Below are 15,530 nucleotides of genomic sequence, written 5' to 3'. Positions count from 1 at the left end.
TTCATATCTTCGAGGGTCTCGTTATATTTATCGGCCTTTTCTAGGATATTCTTAAAAAGTCTTATAACCGTGGTTTTGAATTCTATATCCAGTCGTTTGTTTTCCTCCATTTCTTTCGTTTGTGATCTGATTCTTTGACCCCGCATTTTCACTGATTCCCTGAGTTGGTAAAGTAGATATTTGTGCTAGGTTTCCAATAAGGCCCAGTGGGTCTGCTTCCCCAGTTAACCTGAGGTGGACACTCTTGGTGCACCCCTTTGTGGACTGTGTGTACAGCCTTATTGTAATTAAGTCTTTATTGTTGTTGGTATCACTGGGAAGAATTGACCTCCAGGTCAGTTGGCTATAAGGATCAGCTGTGTCTATGCTGGGAGAAGTTTGGTGCTGGAGACAGCCTTATAGGATTAGACTTGCCAAATTGCAATAGGCTCTGTGCTCAGCTTGGATGGGGTGGAGTCTCAGTCTTGGCTTCCTGTCAGCCTTGCCCTTGCGCGCATGTGCGCTTTCAGTCCTCTGCCTTCCCCAGCTCGAGTCTCCGCCTGAGAGTCCAGACTCCCCCCACAAGAGCGTGGGTCCCCAGGGGCTCGCCTGGAACTGGGGTTCACTGCAGTCAGAACTGGGGCTCAGTGCCGTCAGGAGCCTCTGACTCCCTTCCACTAGGGAAAGCCTGTGGCAACCTCCGCAGCCTTTGTGCGCACTGGCACGCGCGCGCGTGCGCACTTTCAGTCCTCCGCCTTCCCCGGCTCCCGAGTCTCCGCCCGAGAGTCCAGACTCCCCCTACAAGAGCGTGGGTCCCCAGGGGCTCGCCTGGAACTGGGGTTCACTGCAGTCAGAACTGGGGCTCAGTGCAGTCAGGATCCTCTGACTCCCTTCCACTAGGGAAAGCCTGTGGCAACCTCCGCAGCCTTTGTGCGCACTGGCCCACGCGCGCCTTCAGACTTCTGCCTTTCCCAGCTCGAGTCTCCGCCCGAGAGTCCAGACTCCCCCCACAAGAGCGTGGGTCCCCAGGGGTTCGCCCGGAACTGGGGTTCAGTGCAGTCAGAACTGGGGTTCAGTGCGGTCGGAGGCTTCCTTCCCCCTTCCACCAGAGAAAGTCAGCCAGGCTCTCAGCCGCCCTTCCTCTCTGCGCGCACAAAGCCCCTTTGCCGTACCTCCAATTCTCTGTGAGCTTTTCTCTTTCCTTCTAGTTGTAGAATTTCCACTCAGCCAGCTTTCCTGTGGTTCTGGATGGTGTCCGTTCTGTCTTTTAGTTGTAGTTTTGAAATTGTTGTGCGAGGCAGCAGTTTAGGTGTTTACCTATGCCGCCATCTTGGTTTCTCTCTCCAGATTTTCTTAAAAAATTATCACAAATCAACTCTTGTAACCTTACATAATGCAAGTACCAATTAAAGCAGATGATTGGTTCTGATTGGCAGGGAGAACTCTTGTGTAAGAGTCTTATAGTTACAAAGAGCTATTCTGTGTGTTTGGGAACTTCACTGAGGCATAAATGCAGGCAGCTTTGATGATTTAATTAAACTAAATATGAGAAAATGAAAAATAGCATGCACCATAACCACAATAAAAACTACAGTAAACTCTAAAAAAAACCTTTAAAATTCTCATGAGTACCTCTCTCAGTATCTAATGAAAACATATTGATTATTTAAAGACTGAAATGTATTATATAAAACGAGTTTATAGAGATCAAAATTGATTATTGTAGACTCTTAAACCCAGCATACCTTTGGGAAATATTATTATTTCAAGAAGAAAAATATTTTTCTGTGGTGCTGTAGACATGTTCGCCAGCAACGCAGCCTCATAACCCATTTCTGTCACAGAATAAACCTTAGAGTTTATTTTCTCTTATACTTTTCCTACAGTACATACTCTATATATCAATTGACTAGGTCTATTGTTATTGTCATAACATTAAAAAATAAATTCTTAAGGTATAAACTAGACCGTATATTAACTTAGAGAATAACACCTTGATATAGGACCTATTTGTATTTCTTTAATAAGCAAAATTTTGTAGGGGATGGCTGTGCCTGTGGCCAGGGAAATATCACTTTATAAAGTACTTGGTATGCATTAAAGATACAAATTGTGCTTTATTTACTTTCCTGTGTACTGATATGAAGGATTCACTGAAACACTGAATCTAGTTAGAGTATTTACAGGGCTCCCCTAATGACACTAAACCACTATTAAAATCCTGTGTGCTTGAAATTCTTCTCTAATAGGAGGGAAGGATTATTTATTTGCTCAGTATTCCTGTGACCTAAAATATTCACTGGTAAGATTGAGATTTTAATGTCTGGTGAGGCTTTTGTCTGTGTCCCTTAAGCAGAATAAAGTTGAAATTTATTCCCTTTTTATGATACGCTCCTTGCTTTCATTTTAGGCAGATAGAAGTAAGGAAAAATAAATAGAGCTTTTGGTTCCTGTAAAGCTTGGATCCACTTCTTGCTTCTATTACTTGAATAGTTAGCATTCTTACTGTGGTAAGTGATGGAAACATTAACCTCCTATGGATGTGTGCTCTTTCCCCCTCACATTCTCTAAAGCTGGAGCATCATGACCTGAATTCTGGCAACTATTGCCTGGGCTAGGGGAATGTAATTCTTATAACACCTGTCTTGTTTGGTTCCACGCCCTCCTTTTCTCCCTGATTCTTCCCCTCTCTTCCCCCCCCCACCCTCCCCCCATCTCTTTCTCTTTGATCTCTTTCTCTCCTCAAAGTTTCTCCCTTTTCTTCTACCCCTCTCCTTTTGTAAGGCTCTCTTTTTAAAGGCCAGTCTCTGGAGGTGAAAAATGTTCTTCTGATTACCTGCCTTCCAGGCTTCACTTTTCAGGTTAGAAAAGCCCACCTCAGTGTAATTATCAAACAAGCAAACTAGGGCTGGGGCAGGGACATTGTTTGCATTTGCTTTAGCAATGTAAGATGATTCATGTTTGAATCACTGTGCATACATTTATTGGAGATTAGTGATGAGGAAATTATGGCCCAAAATATACTGTTGACACAAATATGCATGGTATGGTTAACCAAATAACATACAAGAAAATGAAGTGATACTTGTAAAATTAAATGACTAGTAATTTATAGCAGGAATTGCCAAACTATGACCAATTTGGGACAACAATGATATATTATTATTCTATCCTTCCTAAAAATTTCAGCAACACTAGCTGCACAATAGGAATTTTGCAATTTCCCCAACATTGTATACTTACCAGACCTTAGAAAACTGACTAGTTAATTTTTATTTAGCTTTTAGAACAGATAACAGAAAATTTTTTAGATAATAGATGCTCAGGATATTTGTTGAACTAAATTGGGTCTTCTTGAGGATTAATCCATCATGACTGGGTGGGATAGTTCAATGTGATAACTTGGGAAATTTCTATGGAATTTTGGAGTACTTTGTAGACTAATACAAACTAAATCACTACTGGGGCTCTTGCTTTGTCATAAGTGATCTGATGTCTAAGAAAAACATTTGAATAGATAAAAAGGAACTAAAGATTAATGTCTTACTTCAGTTGTGTTTTTCATAAGCAGTAGCAGGTCATGTGAGATATTTAAATAACAGATGTGATATTATGAAGGAAAAATTAAATAGATAAGAAAAAGAAACACAGACCATGAACCACTGTTATTTGATGACCCAAAATGCAATTAGGCACAATAGTTTTATATCATTGCCTTAAAATGTTATTATGCTTTAATAAAAGCTTGGTAAACATAATTTATCTCCATTTTACATTAACTCTTTTTGAGAAACTACACCTTAGGTAAGAATGTAAGATTTTTGTGTCTTTGCTTATACTTTTAAATGATTGACTTAGTCTTAAATTTTTAAATGTGGCAGTTATACTCACACTATTACCACAAAACCCAATTAGATAGTTATTAAGTGCATTTACTCATGAAATAAATTACAAGAGTATAGGTTTTGGTCCCCAAATATATTTTTGCACCTCATTTGTGTTCTGATCTTTGGAACCTCCATATGCAATAATTGTAGGGTGTGACTTAGTTAAGAATTAATAGTATAGACTCTCCAACCAGACTGCCTGAGTTCAAATCCTGGTGCCATCCCTTTTAGCTGATTTTGGACAGATTATTTAGACGTGCTCTGCCTCAGGGTTCTGAAATCATATTACCTACCACAAAGGGATATTATAAAGATTGAGTTAATATTTGAAAAGCATATAGTACCTGACACATAGTAATATCTGAATATGTGCTTGATACATTAATGGATTTCAATAATTGTGGAATATTTTGTTTAATTTGTTATAATTATATCATATTTTGCATTTTTAGCATGTTGTAGGATAATTTCACAAAGAAGATGACTTTTGCCAGTGTATTTTACTGCTTTTGAGAAAATATCCATCAGAGTCAGAAGGTAGCCATAATAAGATATTTTCTTTATTTTGATAATCAAATATTACTAATATTTGATTTAAAAATACTGTTACTGGAAGTCCTAGCCAGTATAACAAGGCAAAACAAAACAAAAGAACAATAACAAGAAATAAAAGAACACAAAAGACATTCATATTGGAGAGGAAAAAATAAAATGATTTCTAGTTGCAGATGACATGGTTGTCTTTGTAGAAAATCCCAAAGCATGTCCCCACCACTCCAGCAGCCCCTGGAACTAATAAGTAAGTTTAGTAAAGTCTCAGGATACAGGGTCAATATATAAAAATCAACTGTGTTTTAATATACTAGCAATGAACAATTGGGATTTGAAATTTAAAAAAGAGAAACATCTAGAATAGCACTCAAAAAAACTACTTAGGCACAATTTTAACAAAATATGTGTAAGAACTGTACATTAAACTTAAAAAAAATATATTGATGAAAGAAAGGAGGCCTGAATAAATGGAGAGATATGCCATATTCATTGTTTGAAAGACTCAATATTGTTAAGATGTCAGTTTTTCTCAAAATGATCTAAGGATTAAACACAATCTCAGTCAGAATCCCAGGAGGATTTTTTTGTAGCTATTAACTGATAACTCTCAGCTACCAACTGACTCTAAAATGTACACAGGAAAGCAAATATAAGTAAAATACCTAAAACAGTTTTGAAAACAGAAGAATAGAGTTCAAGGACTCTCAGTGCATCATTTCAATGCTTACCATTTATACTAATAAAAGGGTAATATGCTAATTAGACCAGACATCTTCCAGACGTCCTTCCGGACAAAGCCACGGTGGCAGGGGCTGAGGCAGAGGTGGTTAGGGGAGATCAGGTCGGCAGGGGAGGGCAGTTAGGGGTGATCAGGCCAGCAGGGGAGGGCAGTTAGGGGCGACCAGGTTGGCAGGGGAGCAGTTAAGGGCTATCAGGCAGGCAGGGGTGCAGTTGGGGGCATCAGGCAGGCAGGCAGGTGAGCAGTTAGGAGCCAGCAGTCCTGGATTGTGAGAGGGATGTCTGACTGCTGGTTTAGGCCCGATTCCACAGGCCTAAACCCACAGGTGGGTTCCTAGATTTTAAAAGTAATCAATGCTCATAATAGGAACTATAAAAAATATAAAAGGCATAAAGAAGAAAATAATTCATAATTTAGACCCACAGGGATCGGGCCTAAACCAGCAGTCAGACATCTCTGAGGGGTCCCGGATTGGAGAGAGTGCAGGCCGGGCTGAGGGACGCTCCCCCTCCATGCACAAATTTTGTGCACCAGGCCTCTAGTCTATATACATAAAAAGCTAAGTGACCAAATGTCTGATCGATTGACTGACGGGCAGGTACATATAATGTGCACTGGCAATTTAAAAATAAACATTGACTCGAGCATGTGCGATACATATAAAGCTCTCACTGGCACCAATCACACGTGTGTTTTAATTTTATAATACTATATTATATACTATTTTGACATGTAATTTTTTGCAGTAATGTAATTACCACACGAATCTTCTTCTAATTAAGTTCCTTTCAATGTGCATGAATCCGTTCACCAGGCCACTAGTAAAGCTATAATAATCAAAGCAGTTTAGTATTATCAAAGGTAGACAAATAGATCCGTGGAACAGAATAGAAAATCCAAGAATAGAACCACACAAATATAGCCATTGAATTAGAGAGAATCTTTACAACACATATAAAACTTGACCTATACCTCCCACCCTTTACAAAAATGGACTGAAAATGGATCATAGTTTTATGTTGGCATCAAATTCCATGAGTCAGATTTCTGCAAATAACACCCCCCCACACACACAGCTTGTCACTATTTTAACTTAGCTGGTTGCCAGTGGTCTTGATCTGGCATCTAGAACGGTTCAAGAAACCTGGAGAAGGGGCTGTGTGTAAATTAAATAAGAGTACAGAGACAAAACATAATTTTGAAAGGTATTATGGAGGGGGGAGGTGCAGAGGAGCTTGGCTAAAGAAACTAAGTTCTCCTCGTCTCAGGACCCCTTGCTTTTTATTAACACAAATTGTCCTAAGGGGAGGTAGAGATATACACATCAAAGGGTAGGGTTTCCTACAGAATCCATTGTCAGATTGGGGAATTGCCTTTGGCTGTTCAGGTGTTTGGCCAACAGGAGGCAATAACATGTAGATTGAGATGCCCTGAGCTGTCTGGCAGTAAACAATCAATCATCCTTTTCAGGTTTGGGGAAATGCCTTTAGCCATTCCAGCAGGCGATAACATATGTGACTCAGCCCTTGTTGAGTCCCCAAGTTCCACCAACCTTTTGATGAAACTTGCAATTATGACATGCTGGAATTGGCTTCCAGCAGCTGGTATTTTTCTTTGCATGTCTCTCATTTGTTTTTCATCAGCTCCTGTTTTACTTGGTTTCTTTCTACCCCATTTTATATTGCCTCTTGTTTTTAAAATGCTGTGGCTGACTGTGAGTGGCTGGCATCTGTGAGAGGAGGAAGCAGTGTGATTGTGGGAGGCAGTTAAGGGATGGGTGGGTTAAATGACTAATTTTTTTAATGTGTTGATTTTTGAAGTAGAAATGTTGATGACCCCTAAAGAAAATTCTTTACTTGTATTAAAGAGTCCTTAAGTCATTTTAAACTTTGGAAAAAATCTTTTGAAGCTCCTTTGACCTGTCTTCAGTTTTCATAACCTCATTAAAACTTCTATGTCTTTAGCTTCCATTTTGTCTGATTTATTTCTCTTCACAGAATGTGAATTCGAATTTCACATTCATTAGGTAAGACTGACTCTACACCAAACAGCTTCTCAAGAGTCTGCATTATTTTTATGCTGCACTTTAGTTTTACATTTAGTTCTCTTTATATTTGGTGGGTTCCTAGATTTTAAAAGTAATCAATGCTCATAATAGAAACTATAAAAAATATAAAAGGCATAAAGAAGAAAAAAATAATTCATAATCCCATTACACAGCTATTATTACAGTTTATATTTTCATGTATAACTTTCTAGACATTGTTTACTCCAAATGTCTATGTACACATATACACATAGAGTATATATTATAATGTATATTTTATACTTTAATGAATATTCTACACATTATAGTGTATATATTGCATTTTAATACTTTTACTTACTAGTAATATAGCTTGAATTTATCCCCATTGCTAAATATTCTTTTGCAATATAGTTTTCAATGGTTATATAATATGACATTATCTGAATCTATCTAACCATTTTCTTATTAGTTGATATTTTTAAGAATTTTCCATTAATTTGTAAAAAATTTGTCACTGGACATACTTACAAATAAATCTGCCACATTTACAGGAATTTTCTCAGGGTAAATTTTTAGGAATGGAGTTATTGGGTCAAAGTGTGCATAATCTTAAGGAAGTAAGAAAGAATGTTATTTCTCTACCTCTTTATTGGGCATCTTGAAATATCTTTGGCCACTTGTTAATAACAAATTTGGCACTTTATCATGGCATAATATGTATTTATTTACTTTCTACTTTAATTATACTTTTGTAAACTTTCCTGCCTATGTCATTGCCTAATTTTCTATTGTAGTCTTTTTATGGTTGCTTGTTTTAAATTGACCAATAAGAGATTGTTTCTAAAGATATTAGTAATCTATTACATATTGCACATATTTTCTAACAGTATCATCTGTTAAATTTGTTATAAGGTATAGTAACATTTTCATTTTAATTGTGAATGGGATCTATTGTACTGTTATAGTTTCCAAATGCTTATTGTGATTATCAAGGAAGCTTATGGTTTTCATAATATGTTTGTATTTTGATACCTTATTAAATTACATTATTACTTACAATAGTTATTTGGTTGATTCTTTTGAGGTTTTTTAGTTGACAGCCAGAACATCTGCAAATAATGATAATTGTGTATTTTACTTTATGGTATTATACCTCCTTACTTCGTTAAATCTATACCTCCTTACTTTGTTAAATCTTACTACATTAATAAGGATTTTAAGAATGTCACCTAGTAGTGGGAATAGTTGATAATCTTGTCCTTTTCCTGATTTTCTTGAGAATGCCTATATGCATAAAGTAGGCAGGTATTATGAAACATATATTATTCTTCATGTTAAAGATGTGACCTAATTTTTTAGTTTGTAATTATTTTTAACGATAAATAGATTTTGAATTTTAATCAAAGCACTTGGGGCATCTGTGAAGATGCTGATGTTTGTTTTTCCATTGAACCACCCTTGCATTCTCAAAGTAAATTTTAAACTAATGATTTAGTGTTCTTATAATATAACTAGAGGCCTGGTGCATGGATTCATGCACTGGTGGGGTCCCTCAGCCTGGCCTGCAGGGATCAGGCTGAAACTGGCTCTCCAACATCCCCCCAGGGGGTCCCGCATTGCAAGAGGGTGCAGGCCAGGCTGAGGGACCCCACTGGAATCTGTGCACCGGGCCTCTAGTATGCATATAAGATCTTTGGTTAATCTCTTCCCACCCTCCCCTCTCCCCCTTTCTGCTGAGATTCATCAGTCTGTTCCATGTTTTCATGCCTGTGGTTTCTGCTCCTGCATTGAGCTTCTGCTTCCTGGTGGTCAGTGCATATCATAACTACCAGTTGAACAGTCAGCTGGTTGGCTGGTCGCTTCGGCTTTTATATATAGAGATACTTGGTGAATTTTGTTCATTTTTCTTTCATATTTTTGTGTATAAATGAATTTAAGACTAATCTGAATTTTATTTTGTGACATTATCAATTTTTGGTTTCAGGTTAATACTACCTTGGTGTTAGGCATTTCTGAGCTTTGGAAGAATTTGTATATGTGGTTATATCCTCTTTCTTAGTCGTAATTTTCTGTACCTTTGCTTTCCATTTTTCTTGATTTGTACTTGCTATGGGCATGCTAGATATTAAAATACATCTCTGGATTAAATCCCAATCTTACCTATTTGCTTTTTAAAATCTCATTTTTATAGTTATTACTTATTGCTGCTTCCCATGGATTTACTTCTGCAACCTTAGTTAACTTGTTTTAATGTTGACCATTGCCAACTCTCCTTAATTTGCTGTAATTATATCGTCCCTTTCTTGTTTTTAAAAAAAATGCAGTTTGGCTACTTTTTATAAAACCACTTCCGGGTAGAACTGCAAATTCAAAGTTTAGTGGTAAATGCAGAGGGAAAATTCCCATCATTTCTTCATTTTCTAAGTTATTGAAACCAAAATGTGCTTACTGGGCATTACTTAGGTGTCATCTTTGTGGGGACTTTGTTCTCTGTTTGCAGATATTGCCGTGGTGGAGATGAGTGATGCCTTCCGGCAGCCGTCCTTGTTTTACCACCTTGGAGTGAGAGAAAGTTTCAGCATGGCCAACAACATCATCCTCTACTGTGATGCAAACTCAAACTCTCTGCAGTCACTGAAGGTACCTCACTTGTTTACTAGTTACTTTAATAGTAACTAAATAGTTACTTTAGGGGTACCACTCTATCATCCAAAAAATTTTAAGTAGCTTATTTTGTGAAAGGATGTTTTTGTCAGTTAGCTAAGCTGTGAAGTTTATATAGAATTCAATGTAGAAATTTGATGGTACGCAGGTAGGAAAAAACTTAATGTTGAGTTCTGAGCTCCAGTTAGAGTCACACCTGAGTAGACTGTGTTAATAGGAAGTCAGTATATGCACTGGAGGAAGACGAAGAGATTGCATAAGGTAGGGTCAAGCCTCATGCTTGTCACCATTGGGGGTTTTGTGGGGCACACCTGCCTCCAACTAGAAATACTATGCTACCTACTGAAAGTACTCCAGAAATTCTGTATCACTAGAAAATTGACATCCTCTTTCACAGGGATATGATTTCAATTAAGATAAGAAAGGGGGGATAAAAACTCACTTTATTGTCTACAAAATTCAATGTATCCCGTCATTCTCTCCATTTTAGGAATTTAATGATATGAGGGTATATCCTCCATCCAAAAAGATTGCATGAAATGCTTTCGCAAGGCCAAGTGATTTTACACTGTGTGATTCGATGAAAAGCATCTAACAGTTCAGTGAAACTCATGCTGAGCCTCATATTATCATTTCCTTTGTGAAACTTCTGGCTTGCTTTATGTGCATTTTTTCATCTATATCTTTCAGTTTCCAAATCAAAGCCAGCCTTGGTATGTGGAGCCCTAAAACCCAGAGCCATATTCCTAATGTCTTAGTAATTGTTATATGACAATCTCTAACCCCAAATCCATGCAAAAAAAGTAATAGTACTTTGCTTTTATGTGAGTATCTAAAGCTTGTATGTCTTTCTCTGAAAAATCTTCAGTTTCTTTTAGTAAATGCATTTACTAGATGCCAAGCATTGTTAGGCTATCCCTTTTCAGAATACTCTGAATAGTCCTACGAAATTTATCCCTACTCTGCCTAAATCTCTTTTTTACCTGGAACAATTCTTTAAGAATCCCTGACTTAATTTTACCCCAGTTTTACTCCTTTAATTAATAATTATAAAGTTTTGTGATGGTGTATTTTGCATTATACATAAATTGACTTGCTACTATTTACAACATATATTGCAGTTGATGAAGTGAGATTATTTTATGTAATTTTTATTCAGTATTTTTTTTTGCATTAAGTTTATTTTAAGCAGGCAATATTGTGTTGGACATTTTCACTTTACACTATTTTTATTCTTGCCCTACTGATATCTGGTGATTATTTTATGAACATTCTTTACTTAAATTTTTTTAAATGAATTAAAATTAAATTTGAGAGAAAGAGATAAAGCCAATCTTATCAGAAATTTGTATGGGACAACTAAACTGACTTATTACATTGCTTTCAGCTAGACTTTGTATAGAAGTGTTATTGCTGTTTTAATAAAATAATTCTTTAAAAAGGCTAATCTATCTAAAACATACTTAATTAGCTTGTACATAATAGCTGCTTGTTATTGAACACTTACTATCGGCCAAGTACTAAGTGCTTTATCTGCATACATTTTCACAGTAAAGTCTTAAAATATCCCTGTGAGGTATATATTCTGTCACTATTTTTATGAAATTGCAAATTGAGGCTCAAACAAACTCAATCATTTGCCCAAGATGATATAGTTAGTAAATTAGGGACCAGGTCAGTGTGGCTGCAAAGCCCATCCTCCTTCACCACTCAACTTTATTGCAGTTACTTCTAGTTAGAAGGAGATCAGACATTCCTGCTAAGTGTGTTTATTTAAAAAAGCCCATCAACTATGTCTCCTGCATTCCACCCAAAGCCATTCTTTCTTTCCTCGTCTTCCTTCTATTAATTTAAGCTTCTGCCATTTTTTCACTTAACTTGTTCCTAGCTCAAATGGGTGTCTGATTGCAGAGGACAAAGGTCTTTGGGATAGAAAGTATTTTTTTCAGTTTAACAATTTCCTCAGAGCTCAAGAAATTCCTCCAATCCTCTGCTACTGAGAAAAGTCTCTCTGTGTGTGTGTGTGTGTGTGTGCTTAATTTTATTTATTCCTATTGCTGTTAGTTATAGGTGTAACTGTTGTCTCTGCCATCTACCAATAAAGAGGAAAACTGCTATGAAATAAGGGAGAACAAGAGATATTTGTAAATAATATGTATGGATATTTGTGGAATAGAATTGGGAGGGGAAGAAGGGAATCTTCAACTATATCTGTAATATTATATGTCTAAGTTTAGGTGATATATACAGGATGTATGATCATTTTTATACATTTGATATACTTGAAATAGTTCATAACTAAGCTTTTTTATTTTTTTAATTTATTTTTTCTTTTTTTTCTTTCTTTCTTTATTTTTTTTTAAGCTTTTTTTTTTTAAAGGAAAGAACAAGGTTGCTGTACTCTGTCATTTTCTGTATCCATCGGGATAATTTATATACACATTGAGCATTTGAATTCCAAATATTTTTAGTTTCTTTTTCCCAGCTGTGATTAGAAAGCCTCAGATGTATTTGGACTTTTCTGCACTAAGATATCTTTATTCCCATTTTATCCATTAGAATGAATGTTTCTCTAGAGATCAGTGTGCATATCAGTTAGTGCTGACATAGTTTTTTTGAAACAGAATGATTATGTGAGATTATCCCTTGTTCAAGAAATTTATTTTTCTCTTGTATTTTTCTCTTTAATCATTAATTGAAAAGTTGCTTTACCAATGGATTTTCCAGAAATCTATCAACATGCTTACTCTTTCACTGTCTCACTGAATACAGTACATACATATATGATGGCTGAGACTCTTACTCTGTCTTAGTGCATCTGGTACTTTTTAGATTGGAATCAACTAGCATGAAATTTTGGGTGACAAACCAAAATCTGTAACACTATCACTAAATTGGCCCTTTAAATATTAGCAATTTTTAACAGTATGGTGGTTTCTCAAAAAAATGAAAAATAAAATAGCCAAATGATCCATCAATTCCACTTCTGAATATATACCCAAAAGAATTGAAAGCAGGATCTCAAAAGAGGTATTTGTACACCAGTGTTCATAGTATTATTCACAATAGCCAAAAACAACCTGAATGTCCATCATGGATGAAGGGATAAACAAAAAGTGCTATATACACACAATGGAATATTACTCAGCCTTAAAAAGGAAGGGAATTCTGACACATGCTACAGTAAGGATGAACCCTACCACTGTTGCTCATTCAGACCGTTCCATGGTGCCTAGACCCATGCATGATCTTTTATCTGCAGGTACAGAGGGACCCAATCTCCCTTAGAGTTTCTGTGTGAAATTGGACATTAGGCCTGTTTTTCTGGTTCTCATTCATATCCACTTCAAGTAAATGGTTTTAATGTCCAATGTTGTAAATGTTGATGATTGTACCAGTCTCTAGTAAATTGGTGAGGACACCAAGGTAATTTTTGCAATTCATAATACCTTGAATTTAAATTGAATCGTTACCTCTGTTTGGTAAACCTGCTCAGATTCCAGAGTGCTCTTAAACCCATAAAAACTTTTATTTTGCTCTTACATTACAACTTCCTCTTCTTAAAGTTTTATCTCCCTTACCAAGGTAAATAGCTAAGGTGAATTTAGTTTTAGATTGAATTTAGTATATGAAATTAAAATTTATATTTTTTTCTAAGGATTTGATTCTTTTACTTTAACAATTACTTTTTACTACATTCTTTTCAATACTTGAGAATAACACCTAACTTGATCAGTGGTACAAAGTATATGGTAAATGTTAGGAGAGACGGTAATTTGAAAATATGATCCTATAAAGTAGTGTAACAATTTGTGCACCAGAAGCATTGGCCCTGCCCCTTTTAACAGCGCTGCCTCTGGACATTCCCGCAAGTGTCTCTTGCTCACTTGATGACCCACCATTGACTTGTAAACCATGGACCTCTGTACTCTCTCAACCCTGTTCAGCATAGTCATCACATACATTTCCTCTTACTATTTCATGGAAAGTTTTTTCCATTCTGTTGAGAGAAAAAAACAGTTTTGTTCTTTTATTTTACTTATTTCAGAAATGATTCAACTTTCTTCTGAGCTACTTGACATTCATGTCAATTTGGGGAAAGAGGTAATTTGGGGGAGTAGCTGGTAAGTTATACATGTGAGCACTGCTGTATCAAGATTTTCTCTGACCATCTTGAATTGACAAACTAGATTATTTATTTAGAGGAAGTGATTCCCCAGTTGTAGAATCCATCCCTGAGGTTTTGGAAAGGGCTTGAGACCGGAGAATCCAGTTTTCTTTCATGTCAATAATACTGCATCTTCTAAGAAATTGTTACTGGATAAGGTATGCCCTTGTTGTCCTAATTCCTCCTTTACCTCCCTATCCCCCCACCCCCAGCTCACTGTTTGTAGCATTTATTACCATTTGTCAAAGGGAGAGGGAACTCTGTGCTACACTGTAAATGGAAGAGGTCATCCTATCACTGGGTTAGCACCAGAATTTTTTTTCATTTGTAGAGACTTTCATCACAGGCCCATGCGTTTGAATACCTTAAAGAGCAAAAAGGAATACCTCTGCACACAGAAAATGAGTCAGAAAGCCTCCTGACTCCCGCCCAAATGGAGCAAAAGTTGCTGAATTCTATTCTCTTTCATTTATTGTAAATTATGATTCTTTCATTGGAACTTGATTTTTGTGGCACTCCAACCCATCATCCTATTTGAGTCCTTTTAGAATGCACCCTTGAAATGATTATTGAAATTTATGAGTAAAATGTAATTTAGTATACAGAAATTCATTATACCTATAACTTTTCAACAATTCAGTTTTTTTAAAAAAGCAATACCTGTACTTTAATTAGATGGTCCAATTAGGCGTTGCTGAAAGAAACAGCTGGTGTCAAAGAAGAGGAAGTTAATTACAATTATTGCAACACATTATAAAGAGAAGTTCTTGTTAGGGAGCTATTTCAAATGTGTGTGTATAAAATGTCACTCATCAGCATCCCAACCCAGTTTAAAGACATGTTTCTACTTACAGTAGACTTCTCCCACCAAGATATATTTATTAAACAAGAAACAGAATTAAGAGGGAAGGCCAGCCAGCACGGTTCGATTCCTGGTCAGGGCATATGCCTAGGTTTTGGGCTTGATCCCCAGTGTGGGGCATACAGGAGGCAGCCGATCACTAATTCTCTTATCATTGATGTTTCTACCTCTTTCTCCTTCTCCCTTCCTCTCTGAAATCAATCAAAATATATATTTTTTTAAATTGAGGGAAGAAGACTAGAATTTCTTTTAGGATTACTTTCCAGCTTTGGTGCAATTTAACTTGACTTTTGGTATAGGTTGTTTTAATTGACAGTTGCTTATATCAAGAGAAGGATGTGTTCTTACCACTGATCACAAAACAACACAGGTACAAAATGTCTCTAGATCTGGAAATACAGGAGTTGAGTTGTGATTGTTAGCTTTGATAATATTAATACTTTGATAATATTAATATTGTATGTGGCTTTAAAATGCTTAAAATACTTTCATACATTTACTTCATTTGGTCTTTAAAAACAACCCAATGAAATAAAGTTAGGTACTTACTATATAGATGGGACAGATAGAAGATATTTTCTTAACAGATGAGAAATAAATTTAGAGAGATAGAAAGACTTAGGGGCACACACAGCTAATAAATGTCAGAG

At 36.4% G+C, this 15,530-nt stretch overlaps 1 protein-coding gene across 1 annotated transcript in view; it reads left to right on the top strand.

The window, feature by feature from the left end:
- Positions 1–15,530, top strand: part of MAP3K5 (mitogen-activated protein kinase kinase kinase 5) — a 167,488-nt gene that overhangs the window by 43,979 nt on the left and 107,979 nt on the right. The window contains exon 2 of the mRNA XM_080665978.1: positions 9,687–9,826. Coding sequence (XP_080522104.1) covers positions 9,687–9,826 — 140 coding nt within the window. The remainder of the gene's footprint in view (positions 1–9,686; positions 9,827–15,530) is intronic.

Source organism: Plecotus auritus, assembly GCF_963455305.1.
Source record: "Plecotus auritus genome assembly, chromosome: 4".
NCBI lineage: Eukaryota > Metazoa > Chordata > Mammalia > Chiroptera > Vespertilionidae > Plecotus > Plecotus auritus.
The sequence above is the reverse complement of the archived record's forward strand: the minus strand, read 5'-3'. Positions and strand labels throughout refer to the sequence as shown.